A 15,405-nucleotide genomic window follows, 5' to 3' on the forward strand; every position below is an offset into this window, starting at 1 on the left:
CCCTCCATATATGTGAGTTTGTCTGTCTCTATGTTAGACTGTCAAAGGTCTTTTACATGTTGAGGAATAACATGACATGAGACAAGGTGCCAAAAATCACACAGACCAGTTTCTCAGTGGCTGAGTCGGGACCCACGGATGAGTCATAGATTTGTTTGCAGAATTTTTAATTTATTTTTAAAAATGCATTGGATTCAAATACAAAATATCTCTTGTAAATGATTTGTTTACTAATACAAAATAATATTAGGTGTAACATATATGACTGTAAATTGTGCACACATTTGCTCTTGATTGTGATGCCATGATCATTTAGCATCTTTAGTCCCCATGTAGAAACTTTGCTGAAACAAAGTATGGGTACTGTGTGATTAATGTAAACGTTCAGAAAGCAGGTTTAGTGAAGTAAGTTAACCCTGAGATGAGGGAAACTCAGATTTTTCGGTTTCACAAAGCCAGTTCAGCTTATCTGATTCAGTTACCATGGCAACATACTCCGTGAACCTAACCTGCTCCCTGGCAGGTTTTCTTCAACATACCCTAAGTTTCTCTCCGTCTCCTCCTCCTGCTGAGCCTGGAGCAGCTGTCTGACACCCCGCCTCATTTCCTCCAAAATATCGAAATCCCAATTAGATGTTACTTCATTAGCCTGCCCAAGGACTTTCTTTAACATGAACACTTTTAATGATAAATATATCATTGACGTGGACAACACTGTGACTGATGGATCATACCTATTATAGATATCATGTTGGAGACAGTGTCTTTACGTATTGTAAAAGACACTGTAGTTAGGGGTTTACATGCCCCCCACCATTGACAGAGGTCATCTGGCTTTTTCATTGGTTTCCTGTACTCAAGTTGTTTAAAGTCTAAATGCTGATTTAAAGCCTTCTTCACAACGACATAAGGAAAACATAGTTGATAAAGAACATCTCTGCACCATTAGGCCTTGTTCAACACAGTGAAAACAAAAAAACTATTTTACAACTCACAAGCTCTTATATTATTAATATAAAATCTATCGTAAAGTATAGTAAAAATATTTGAGGAGTCTAAAGGGATTAAGACCTCAGCCATAAAGAAACATTTCCAGAAGAAGAAAACATACAAGGAACTTGTATACAAGGGTATGAAACAAGGGTCATCATTGGTCTGACAGACCAAAATATCGCTCAGTAAAAGTGACTATTTAACCATTTACAGCTTCTAGCACCATAGCAGTAAAGAAATAGACTCTTCCTTTCATGTATTTTTGGTGTAGAGAATAAAATGAAATAGATGATATCTAAATTTATTTTGTATCAGCCTAAAAACATCCACAGCAGAACATGTCAAAGCGTGAGGAGATGTCTATCACTACAATGATGTGACTCCAGTGATGAGATGTGACTCCAGTCACTGAGCTGCTGGATTCACTTGGATCAGATGGACACATACTGTATATATGCACAGGTGTTACATACAAAATATGTGAAATTTCAATACTGTCTATACACATGGATGATCATTTAGCCATGAAAAATGGGTGGGTTCAAACAAAAGGTGCCATCTTCTATGTTGTGTATCAGATCCAGATGCAAATACCTGGAAGTAAAAGCTGAAATATTCATCTTTTGTTTCATATTCATCTTTTGATGTTAAACCCAAATGTTTTCAGTCTATGGCAAATATAAAGGAATTGGCCTCACTGTTCCAATACTATAGGAGGACACTGTACATTTGCGAGTGCGCAGGTGGAGACTCTGTCCCTCTGTACTGGCCATGAATGAAAAGCTGGACATACCTGGTGACGGCACAGCTGCTCTGCTGAGCAGACTTACAGCCAGACAACAGCCAGGCTACTGCCAGACTACAGCCAGGCTACTGCCAGACTACAGCCAGACTAGTCAGACTACAGCCAGACTACAGCTAGACTACAGTCGGACTACAGTCAGACTACAGCTGGACTACCACCAGACTAGTCAGACTACAGTCAGACTACAGCTAGATTACAGCTAGACTACCACCAGACTACAGTCAGACTACAGACAGACTACAGCCAGACTACAGCTAGACTACTACCAGACTACAGCCAGACTACAGTCAGACTACAGACAGACTACAGCCAGACTACAGTCAGGCTACTGCCAGACTACAGTCAGACTACAGCTAGACTACCACCAGACTACAGCCAGACTAGTCAGACTACAGCCAGACTAGTCAGACTACCATCAGACTAAAGTCAGACAACAGCCAGACTACAGTCAGACTACAGCCAGAATACCTGTCTAATGTTATATACACTTAAACTGATCCAACCATGCTGACAAAAGACTAAACCCTCCCACATCATCTTAGGCTACACGCACAGGAAGCTCGTCACCCAGGTCACGGCCCAGGCTGGTGTAGGTAACAGAAGGTTCTGGGACTCCACGACTGACAAGGGGAGGGTCAGTGACCAGCTGGCTGCCTGTGTTCCTGAACTGCTTATAGACCCTCGGATCCTGGGCGACGTAGGTGTTTGAGGAGAAGTAAAGGACCAGGCCCAAGATGATGACAGAGAACGACAACAGGTAGAGGCCAGAGAACTGCAACACAGACAGTGACAGACACAAAAGTTTTCAAAATCTAGACTGTAAATATATCATAAATATATATATAACTATTGATTGATCTAAGAAACATAGAACAATGGAAAAATGAGCTAACATGCCAGTAACATCTTCATATGTGAGAAGGATGTATCATTTTAAATGAAAAGTGATTAAAAATGTCTCCTCTGACTTTGTCACCAAACAGGAAATGTGTAATGTGTACACGAATAGAAAATCATGAACAGATCGGAAAATAACCTATTTTCATTCTTTATTTACTCTGTAATTCTTTACACCAATGTTATATTTTGTTATATTTATTTCTACTGGACAGACATGTTAGTGCAATCGTTAAAACTGTCAAAGATATAATATTTTTTCTTGGACACCTTGTTCCCCCGAAAAACAACTTTGACAGTTTAGAGATAGTGGAGGAGAAAGTTATATCTTGAAACTTAGTGATCTCTCCACATGTGTTTTAAAAGTTGATGTAATCTCACGTGATGATGCGGAAGGTAACAAAGATTCAGCGTATAAATAAGACTGCAATACTGTAGTAGATAGAAAAGCTGGGAGAATCTTTGACACTCTGACCTCTGATCTCCCTGACAGAGGGACTTAGAGTATGTCTTTCCCAGGCATTCCAATGAATGTATATCCGTCACAGCATCAGAATTCATATGTATACACTTTAGTCAATGTGTCAGTGTGACGGTCACAGAGTGACCGCAGAGAAGCCCTCCAGGCTGATTGAACACACACACACCTGCTGGCCAAGAGGTGGCTCTCTGGGTATTGGTTGATTAGCTGATTTGGAATTTTGGAATTTTTCAATCTGCTTCTGATTTTTCCTGGCCAAACCCACTCCCACTCTATAGCATACCATAGGCTACCTTCACAGTAAGCTGCTACCAAATCTGTTCTTTTTTTTTTTGCATAATGATGGAAATCTAAAGCTTTATTAATCCCCCTAGGGAAATTGTTATTTGACCCATCTTACTCGGCCACACTGACTTGCACCCAGGGAGCAATGGGGGTTGGGTACATTGCTCAGGGGTACACCAGCCTGGGGACTTGAACTGGTGACCCTCCAGTTACAAGTCCAGTTCCCTTTCCCGCAGGCTGCCTAAACATACGCTACAATCCAGAATCAGAATCCAGCAAGAGCAAATTCAATTCAAAATTCGAATTGATAACTAAGATGATTCATAATTTGAGAAAAAGTAAATAATAACCTGATTTTAATCAGCTGACAGTGTGAACAGACCTCAGCTGTTCAGGAAGTTTGGTCCATAGGTGAGGAGCAGAAGAACTGAATGCTGCTTCATTTTGTTTGGTTCTGCTTCTGGGAACACACCGTAAACCTGGTCCTGATGACCTTAGATGATCTCTTGATGCTTCATATGGCACTAATAAGACTAGGAAGTATTTTGGTCCAAGACTCTTTGCTATGGGGTGCCATTTGTAAAGCGGCTCACGCTGAAAATAACAGCAACATTAAATATTTTATTAAATATTATAAAATATTTAACTAATATGTAAATTCAAAATGCCGGTAACTGGAAGTACCAAAAAAAAAGCTCTGGGAGGTCAGTATGTATTTATAGTGTCAAATAACAAATAAAAACCATCTCATCCAGGGAAATGGACTCTTGGACATGGATTATTGTGATAATAACTACTGAAAATAATAAACACGTTTGGAGAAACTGTATCAGAGTACTTTGAGTTTTCAGTGTCGCTTTTATGAAGGGTGCGGGACTTATGAGCTGTAACCACTATAGCCAGCCACGAGGGGGCTCACTTTGACTGATCTGTCATGTTTGTTTGCGTAAAGGCTAGGCAGACCCTATTCCCACCCGCCCCCGACTAGATATGGTGCTGTCGGCCATGGTCGCTCTGCAAAAATCTAGTCCTGGCCGACAGCAACCGCCTCAGGGCCACCACAGGCCACCTTGGTAAGTAATGTTATGTTTTCCAAATCACGTAGCATTGGATTCTTAACTTAACTAAACTAGCTAAAGGTTGCCAGATAACGACGATAACAAATATGAAATCATAGGACCAAATCTCAAATGGCAGTGATGGAGTGAGATATTAGAATGCAGAATGTTAGTAAAAGAGAATGGAGCTACCATCTGCTCCTCCAAAGCTTGCCATGACATTTGAGCATCAGATTGAAGCCAAGTTAGGAGAGGTCCTAAAGGTTTTATGGGTGTGAAGGCCCACCCATAAAACTTGAAATTTGGGAGAGACGGGTTACCACAGGGTTGCCTTTCTCGCTGCATTGTGGTGAGTTTAATGAGAGGTCATTTGCCATGCCAAATAAATTTACTTATTGCAGACTGTAATTTACTCCAATATCGAGGGGGTGGGGGAAGGGGGAGCATCAAGCTAACAAAATTGACTCTGGGCAGGATATTCATTTTAATTATGGCTACCCTGCCACAAAGTAAATTAGGCAGGTTAGACCACCTATCCAAATCCACCATGACTTTATTAAGTCTGTTACTGTTTTTTAAATTATTGTCTGTATGGAAGAAGAGATATCTATCCCCAAATAAATAAAGCTTTTAGTGACTGGAATAGATGCAAGGATGGGGGCATTACACATGGCCTGATTTATTTGCATTTATTTATCCATGCATATCTTGGCATAAATAATAATGCCTACCTGTTAATAATGCATGCATGCACTTCTTCCTATAGTTTGTAATTTTGTAATTTCCAAAAAAATTGCTGTTACATTCGTTACCTTTGTACACTGGAGCGCTGTGACGAAAGAATTTCCCGCAAGGGATTAATAAAGTATTTTCTATTCTATTCTATTCTATTCTATGCATGGTCTACAGTTTAAGTTAAAGCGTGAGCCTATAAAAAAACAACAGTAAGAACAATATCAATTATAAGGATAAAGTAGTAGACTTATGCTGTGAGGTAGGATACAGGTAGTGGAGCACAGCAAGTATCTCCAACTTCCAATGTTACAAACCTGGAACATTCATCTAAAAGTTTATCATAGTCTTACCCAAGTCACTGTAAGGTGTAACAGCTCTTCTCGTTTCTGACACATCCTTGCGGATGTCTGTAAAGTGTATGGCTTGGTCATTCAGGATTTTCGTTTGGTTGTCTGATAGTTTCTGAAGAAGCGCATGTATTTTGGAAGTGGAGATGGACTCATCCGTGGCCTCCCGAGCTGGTGATACAGGAGAGGCCTGGCTAGCTTTTGAGCTAGCGGTAGCCCTGGTGCTTTGCTGTTGTTGATACGCATTTTCGTTTTTCCGGGAGTTTGGCATATCAGTAGTGGGAGAAACTTACAATCAGCAACTTAAAATAAATTGCAAATGCCTATAGCCTCCAGCCTAAGCAACCATCTTGCTCGGCATCATCATGTGACACCCTGATTTAGATTTAATATTTAGATTTAACATTTAGATTTTGATTTAATTTTAACATTTAGATTTTGATTTAATTTTAACATTTAGATTTAGCATTTAGATTTAGCATTTAGATTTAACATTTGGATTTAGCTATTTAAAATGCTGCTATTATTTTCAGCGTGAGCCGCTTTACAAACAGCACCCCATACTTTGCAGACCAAGAGTAAGATTTTGAAATCTATCCTCTGACTCACGAGAAGCCAGTATAGTTATCTGAGGACTGGTGTGATGTTGTCCAGTTTCCTGGTATAGTTAGGACTCTGGTAACAGCATTCTGAACCAGCCGCAGCTGCCTGATTGATTTGGTAGACATTACATTACAATAATGTAGTCTGCTGAAAATTAAAGCACAAAGAAGTTTCTCTGTGACTTGTTTAGACAGAAAACCCTTGATCTTTGCAATGTTCTTCAGGTGGTAGTAACCAGACTTAGTTATAGCTTAGTTTTTAAACAAAACAGTAATGATCAGAGAGTGCAATAAGTTGGATGCCTGTCAGAGACAAGCTTGTTCATGGCCTGAAGCAGGAGAGCAGGAGAGCAGGAGAGCAAGAGAGCAGGAGAGCAGGAGAGCAGGAGACATTCCATCTAAAGAACCACATGATGGAGCTAGCAGATGGTACACGGAATACCGGAAGTGCACTGAGGAAAGGTTATGCGAAGATTCAGCTGATTGACAGCGTGGGAAGGGCAATGCCTGAATACCCACAGAACATTTTGTCAGTGGAAGTTGCAGCTCTTAATGGAAAGTTCAACTTTGAGAAGGACAATAACAAGATGATCCTCCCTGATGGCACTTCATGTGAAATGAAGGTAAAAAGCAGGTTACATTACCTGGACACTGTAACAGAAATAGGTGGATAGTGTAATGATGCTTGTAACACAAATCTAAAAACCTGGCACGAAATAATGGGTCATTGCAACTACGGTGATGCGGTAAAACATGAATCTGTTGTAGAGGGAATGAAAATCAAAGGGAAGGCCAACAAACCTAGCCAGTGTGACACCTGAATTTGAATGGTACATATGATGAGGAAATTGAAAAACAACTTAAATTTACCAAACAAAGGTATTATGAGACAGGGCATAGGGTGATGAAATTACTTTCCTGGAGGACACAAAAACAATGTGGAAAGAATACGATTCATAAGATTAGAAATCCCAAGACACAAAAGGTTTGCAGTGACTCAAAGGATAAAGATAAAGATCTGTATACCCAGCCAGCCATGGCAGATATTCCAACAATAGAGACTTTTCTGAATTCACTAGATCTACTGTCTGTAGGAGAACAACAAAACAAAGAGGAGGACTTCCATAGATACCTGCAAGAAAGAGACTATTATAATAAAACATTACAAATCAAGGAGGAGGAGGAATACAATTTGATTTCTATATTTCATGATGCATACAAAAAAAGTGACGATAAAAAGTTGGTCTCAAGAATATATAGAAGTATACAAGCCTCTCAAAATCACTCTACGATGTACATTAAACAAAAATGGGAGAGGGAGTCAGAAATACAAATATCAGAAGAGATCCGGTTTGAAATATGTGAGACACAAGCGACCGCTGCAAACTTTCACTGCATAACTCCTTAAATAACAGCAATGCAAACAGTCACACAGAGCAAAGGCTTCTGCTGGAGGCAATGTGGTACCTCTATGGCTAACCACTTTTATTTGTTTCTGTTCTTTGGGCTTGTCCGAAAATCCAGTCATTCTGGAAGAGCGTGTCAACTGAGGTGAATAAAATAATGGGGGTGGATTTAGATTTCTCATTTGTTACTTTATATCTTGTTAAAATTCCGGAATCAAATACTATTGAAGATTCTCTTAGCAAGTCTTTGCAACTAGATCCGCCAACATTGGCCCAGTGGCTCAGGATCATTCAAGAAATTTACTGTATGGAGTGGCTTACATTTGTTTTGAGACTTCAGTTGTAGAAATGTACCGAACGCTGGAAAAAAATGGATTGTGTATGCTCCTTGAATAGTGTGATATGTGTGTATGTATTTATATGTAAAGGAAGATTTTGATTTTGAATGTAACACCCATGATGATCCCATGTTCTTTGTACATGTTAAATAAATTTAAAAAAAAGCTGCTTATTTGCATGCTCACATTGACCATGACATATACACGGAACAACCACAAGATCTTGTTGTGGTTGTACACGGAACAACCACAACATCATGTTCCAGGAACTGGAACATGATGTTGCACACGTTCCTAGTTGAGAACAGAGACAAACACACAAATGTATCTACTCCAAAATGACACACAAAGAAAAGGTGATTTTGTTTGTTTGGGTAGATGGTATAGTTGTGGCTGCAAGCAATGAGAAGTGTCTAAATGATGTGAAGGAGAGACTGAAAAGTCAGTTTAAAATGAAAGACTTGGGCCAACTCACTAATTTTATTGGGATTGTTTCCAAACAAATTAAAGGCCAATCAATGCACATTGGCAAGATTCTGGGAAAGTTTGGCTGAATGTAAAAGCAGAGCTACACCGAGCGAGATTAAATGTGATCTCACTCCAGAAACATGTCAACAGATATTTAAAGGGAACAAAAAGTTAGTGTTACAACAAAAGAGACACTAAACTGTAACTGATGGGATTTTATGATGCAGACTGGGCTAATGATGTCGTAGACAGGAAGAACACTACTGGTTATTGTTTTAGTTTAAACAAAGATGGTGCTATTGTGTGCTATTGGAAAACAAAGAAACAACAAACTGTTGCACTTTCTACATGTGGGGCAGAATATTTAGCACTAGCTGCAACTCAGGAAGCTATCTACCTCACACAGTTGCTGAAAGACATGGATCACATCTTTCAGGAACCAACTACAATCTTTGAGGAAAATAAAGGGACTATATGCCTGGTAAAAAATCCTGTAAATCGCCAATAAAACATCATTTTATATGGTTCAGCGTGGGTAAAGTTCTTTTGGTGTACTGTCCTCTGGAGAACATGTCAGCAGACGTGTTCACAAAGTCTACTACAAGGATTAAAATTGAGAGGTTCTCACCATTTATGTTTGGAAAATAATGTTTGGTTGTAATGAATGACATCATCAAGTGGGGGTGTTAGAGTGTGATGCCTGTCACTATAAAGAATCTTTGTCTGTGATGTCATTATGTTATGTACAAACGATATACATGTGTCGTGTCCATTCATATGATTATAGTTAACATAATTTATCCATATATGTGCATCATCTACATTCCAAGCTGCAATAGGACCAACACACACATATTGGATCTGATTTCCTGCAACATATATTGTGTTGGGTGTCATGATTGCGCAAATACTTGATTCAATTTCATTTTTAATTTTAAGGGCACAATTTGATTCTCAATCTTCTCAAGCATTATTAGACTTATCTAGTTTAGTCTAGGACCATTGGTTTTATGTCATGATAACTATTGTTTTTTATATACATTTTATTTACACTTTTAAATTTTCAGACAAACACACAGAAAAAAAACAAGACAAGATAATGGCAAATAAATAAAACAATAAATAAACAAAAGAAAAATAAAATGCCAGTATACAAGGAAAATAAAAAAATGTCAGTCCATAAATTGCAGTCCAGTAGTTTGAATGTGAAATCAGTCAGAGTCCACATCAATCCTCTCGGGGGTTGGTTATATTGAATCCAACAATCAGACGGTGTCCTTTTTAATAGCATCCAGAAACAGTCCCCAGATCTTAATACATTTGTCGAGACAGTTGCAAAGAGAGTATCTAATTTCCTCAAGATACAAAAGGGAAACCATATCTTTCAGCCATCTCTTAAAGCAGGGTGGAGAGGGAGATTTCCACTCGCCCTGGATGACTCTCTACAACTAAACAAAAAGCAAGAGCCGGTTGATGAGCACAAGACAGTTTTAAGGAGGACTTAGAACACCCCAAAGGTACCACTCAGAATAAGATCTCTTTCATATGATCTTGTAAAAACCTCATGTCAATGTGTTAAGTTTAGAGCAGGACGAGAATAAATGACCCAGAGATCCATCGCTGATTGAACATCTGCCACACAAGGAGAAAACGGAAGGAAAGATTCTATTGAGTCTAGTTTCAGAGTAGTGCAACCTTTAAACTTTAAATTTAATAAGTTGAAGTCTGGCGTTCATAGAGCAGAGTTTAATCCTGGACAGCACCTTTGACCATAAGTCATCAGGGATATTCTCATCGAGGTCCCTTTCCCATGAATCTTTAAAGGCGACATAGACTGGAAGCTCCAATTAACGCTGCGTTTGTGTGTGTATCTGCGTCATGACCTCGCTTATGAAACCCTAAAGTTTCAGAACAAACAGTTAAGCCACTGCTGAGAAAATAGGGTTTTATTGTTTTCCTGGGCTCTGCAAAGTGGATCGGCACTTCCGTAAATTGATGATGTCATCAGAAAACCTCACCACTTCTCTCACCACTGTAGCGCCTCCTGGTGCAGCACTAGTCCGGGCACATCCGGTTGCGTACATTCAACCACAGAAGAAGAAGAACTACTCTCGTTGTAGCTGCTGAGATGCAGAGCATCCACCATGCCAGAGACGGAGCTGTGTATCTGAGAGCTGGCCTATCTATTACGTCACTTCCAGGTACCTGGCCAATCACAACACAGTCCACGTTCTGGGGGTGTGGTTTTGGTCTGAAACAGCGATGAGAGCGTCAGTCAGGAAATAATTTGATCGGCTCGTTTGCAGCGATTAGGAGATTTTTAGTCATGAAAACAAGTTAATATATGTAAATAGACCTCCATAACTAACATATATGTGACCATGAAAACAAGTTAATATATGTAAGTAGACCTCCATAACTAACATATATGTGTGACCGTGAAAACAAGTTAATATATGTAAGTAGACCTCCATAACTAACATATATGTGTGACCATGAAAACAAGTTAATATATGTAAGTAGACCTCCATAACTAACATATATGTGACCATGAAAACAAGTTAATATATGTAAGTAGACCTCCATAACTAACATATATGTGTGACCATGAAAACAAGTTAATATATGTAAGTAGACCTCCATAACTAACATATATGTGACCATGAAAACAAGTTAATATATGTAAGTAGACCTCCATAACTAACATATATGTGACCATGAAAACAAGTTAATATATGTAAGTAGACCTCCATAACTAACATATATGTGACCATGAAAACAAGTTAATATATGTAAGTAGACCTCCATAACTAACATATATATGTGACCATGAAAACAAGTTAATATATGTAAGTAGACCTCATAACTAACATATATATGTGACCATGAAAACAAGTTAATATATGTAAGTAGACCTCCATAACTAACATATATGTGACCATGAAAACAAGTTAATATATGTAAGTAGACCTCCATAACTAACATATATATGTGACCATGAAAACAAGTTAATATATGTAAGTAGACCTCACATATATATGTGACCATGAAAACGAGTTAATATATGTAAGTAGACCTCCATAACTAACATATATGTGACCATGAAAACGAGTTAATATATGTAAGTAGACCTCCATAACTAACATATATGTGACTCTGCGCTGCAGCTGGCAGGCTTCCAACTCTACAGAGCGGACAGAGACACGGAACTCTCCGGCAAAACAAAAGGTGGAGAAATTTGTTTTTACATCAACAGTGGCTGGTGCAACGACGTTACAGTGATTCAGCAGCACTGTTCTCCTGACCTGGAATCTTTCATCATAAACTGCAAGCCTTTTTATTCACCCCGTGAGTTTGCTTCATTCATTCTGGTCGGTGTTTACATCCCACCGCACGCCAGCGTGCAGGACGCACAGCGCATGCTCGCCGATCAGATACTGTGTGTGGAGCGGATCAACCCGGACTCTCTAGTTATTGTCCTAGGTGACTTTAACAAAGGAAACCTCACTCGCGAACTCCCCAAGTACAGACAGTTTATTAAATGCCCGACCAGAGAGGAGAACATTCTGGATCACTGTTACACCACAGTCAGGGATGCTTATCACGCCGTCGCCCGTGCTGCACTGGGACTCTCTGACCACGTCATGGTCCACCTGATTCCTGCTTACAGGCAGAAAATAAAGCTCTGCAAACCTGTAGTGAGGACATCAAAGAAGTGGACCAGTGAGGCTGTGGAGGATCTACAGGCGTGTTTGGACTCTACTGACTGGGATGTATTCAGGACTGCTACCAACAGTCTGGATGAGTACACAGAGGCTGTGACGTCATACATCAGCTTCTGTGAGGACTGCTGTATTCCATCATGCACTAGGGTGAGTTACAACAATGACAAACCCTGGTTCACAGCCAAGCTCAGAAGGTTAAGGTTGGATAAGGAAGAGGCCTTCAGGAGTGGAGACAAAGACAGATTTAAAGAGGCAAAGTACAAGTTTAGCAAGGCGGTGAAAGAGGCTAAACGACTGTACTCTGAGAAGCTCCAACACCAATTCTCAGCCAACGACTCTGCGTCTGTCTGGAAAGGGCTTAGGCAGATCACCAACTACAAGCCTAAAGCCCCCCACTCCTTTAACGACCAACGCCTAGCCAACAACCTGAACAAGTTCTACTGCCGCTTTGAAAGACAGAGGGACAGTCCTGCAACCATCCCCCACAACACCTCCCAACACCCCCAGCTCCAGTGTTTCACCTCCACCTCCCCCACCTCAGCAGGGGCCTGGGCATCTCCACCAATGCCCACCTTAAATGTCCCCCCCTCCACCTCCCCACCCACCTCAGTGTTGACTCTTTCCATCCACGAGAGGGACGTCAACAAACTCTTCAGGAAACAGAATCCCAGGAAAGCAGCTGGTCCGGATTCTGTCTCCCCATCCAGCTTGAAGCACTGCGCTGATCAGCTGTCTCCAGTGTTCACAGACATTTTCAACACCTCATTGGAGACATGTCACGTGCCAGCCTGCTTCAAGACCTCGACAATAATCCCTGTTCCCAAAAAGCCAAGGACCACAGGACTTAATGACTACAGACCCGTCGCCCTGACCTCTGTGGTTATGAAGTCCTTTGAGCGTCTTGTGCTTTCACACCTGAAAGCCATCACCAACCCACTCCTGGACCCACTGCAGTTTGCCTACAGAGCCAACAGGTCTGTAGACGATGCAATCAATCTGGCCCTCCACCACATCCTCCAGCACCTGGACTCTGCAGGAACCTACGCCAGGATCCTGTTTGTGGATTTCAGCTCTGCCTTCAACACCATCATCCCGGCTCTGCTCCAGGAGAAGCTCTCCCAGCTGAGCGTGCCTGACTCCATCTGCAGGTGGATCACTGACTTCCTGTCTGACAGGAAGCAGCATGTGAAGCTGGGAAAACATGTCTCCGACTCACAGGTCATCAGCACCGGATCCCCCCAGGGCTGCGTTCTTTCTCCTCTGCTCTTCTCCCTGTACACAAACAGCTGCACCTCCAGTCACCAGTCCGTCAAGCTCCTGAAGTTCGCGGACGACACCACTCTCATCGGACTCATCTCTGATGGTGACGAGTCCGCCTACAGGTGGGAGGTTGACCAGCTGGTCACTTGGTGCAACCAAAACAACCTAGAGCTCAACGCTCTAAAGACAGTGGAGATGGTCGTGGACTTCAGGAAGAACCCAGCATCACCTGCACCCATCAACCTCTGTGACTCCACAGTTGACACTGTGGATTCCTTTCGCTTCCTGGGAACTATCATCACCCAGGACCTCAAGTGGGAGCTGAACATCAGCTCTCTCATCAAAAAAGCCCAGCAGAGGATGTACTTCCTGCGGCAGCTGAAGAAATTCAGCCTGCCAAAGACAATGATGGTGCACTTCTACTCCTCCATCATTGAGTCCATCCTCACCTCCTCCATCACCATTTGGTACGCTGCTGCCACGGCCAAGGACAAGGGCAGACTGCAGCGTGTCATTCGGTCTGCAGAGAAGGTGATTGGCTGCAATCTTCCATCTCTCCAGGACCTGTTCGCCTCCAGAACCCTGAGGCGTGCAGGAAAGATTATGGCTGATCCCTCCCACCCTGGACAGAAACTCTTTGAGTCACTCCCCTCTGGCAGGAGGCTGCGGTCCATCAGGACCAGAACCTCACGCCACAAGAACAGTTTTTTCCCGTCTGCTACGAGCCTTATCAACAAGGCCCGGAGCGCCCCCCTGACACTCCTCACACTCCTCCTCTGCCTCTACATGTCACATTATCTTACATCCTTTATGCGTTACATTAACGTCATTACCGTGAACTTTTGCACCTGGTGAATATTTCACTGTTACTCACTTACTGCCCAGTTGTACTGCTCTTTACTGCTCTTCTGTAGTGCTCTTTTCATCTTTAAAAAAACAAAAAAAACCAAACAAAAAACATTTATATACTGTGTATATATACAATACGTTACTGTTTCACTTAACTTTTACTGTTTTACTGTTTCACTTAACTTCTTACTGTTTCACTTTTTTTTTTAAACTTTGTATGCTTGTATGCACCTATGTCACCAGAACAAATTCCTTGTATGTGCAAATCATACTTGGCAATAAAGCTCTTCTGATTCTGATTCTGATGAAAACGAGTTAATATATGTAAGTAGACCTCCATAACTAACATATATATGTGACCATGAAAACAAGTTAATATATGTAAGTAGACCTCTATAACTCACATATATAAGTGACCATGAAAACAATATGTCGACTGCCCCACCAGAGACAATAAAACAATTGACCTTTTGTATGCAAATGCTAGGGATGCATACACAGCCACTGCCCTTCCTCCCCTTGGCTTGTCTGATCACAACTTGGTCCAGATAACTCCCAGGTATGTCCCTGTAGTGAAGAGGCTTCCTGTTGCCACCCGCTCAGTGAGAAGGAGTACACAGGAGGCTGACATGGCCCTGCAGGACTGCTTTGAGTCTACTGATTGGGATGCGCTCTGCTTGCCACATGGGGAGGACATCAACTCCATGACAGACTGCATCACAGATTACATTAGGTTCTGTGAACACACGGTTCTCCCTGCCCAGACTGTCCATTGCTTTCCCAACAACAAACCTTCGGTTTACAGAGATCTGAAGACTCTCCTCAACAAAAAGGAAGCTGGAGGAAGCTGGAGTCCAAACTCCAGTAGAATGACATGAGGGAGGTGTGGTGAAGACCATCACTGGATTTAACGTGAATAAGAAATCGACAGAGGGCTCTATCGAGAGGGCTAATCAGCTGAACCTCTTCTTCAACAGGTTCAGCTAACAGTCTTCCACACAGCCCCCTGCTGCTTCCCCCACACATCACACCTCCCTCCCTCCCCCCCTGCCTCTACCTCTCCCCCGTCTGCCCCCCCTGGAGCACCGCTTGGACACTGTATCACCTCCCCTCCACCGCTCCACCTCTCCCCCACCACCTCCTGCCACCCCCCTCC

The 15,405-nt window shown here is 41.6% G+C and overlaps 1 protein-coding gene across 1 annotated transcript in view; it reads right to left on the reverse strand.

Annotated features, from left to right (window-relative positions):
• Positions 1 to 2,102: 2,102 nt before the first annotated feature.
• Positions 2,103 to 15,405, reverse strand: part of slc35f1 (solute carrier family 35 member F1) — a 64,386-nt gene continuing 51,083 nt past the window's right edge. The window contains exon 8 of the mRNA XM_044049120.1: positions 2,103 to 2,570. Within this exon, the coding sequence (XP_043905055.1) occupies positions 2,337 to 2,570 (234 nt within the window). The 3' untranslated portion in view covers positions 2,103 to 2,336. The remainder of the gene's footprint in view (positions 2,571 to 15,405) is intronic.

The sequence above is a fragment of the Solea senegalensis genome, linkage group LG17 (genome assembly GCF_019176455.1).
Source record: "Solea senegalensis isolate Sse05_10M linkage group LG17, IFAPA_SoseM_1, whole genome shotgun sequence".
Taxonomy (NCBI): Eukaryota; Metazoa; Chordata; class Actinopteri; order Pleuronectiformes; family Soleidae; genus Solea; species Solea senegalensis.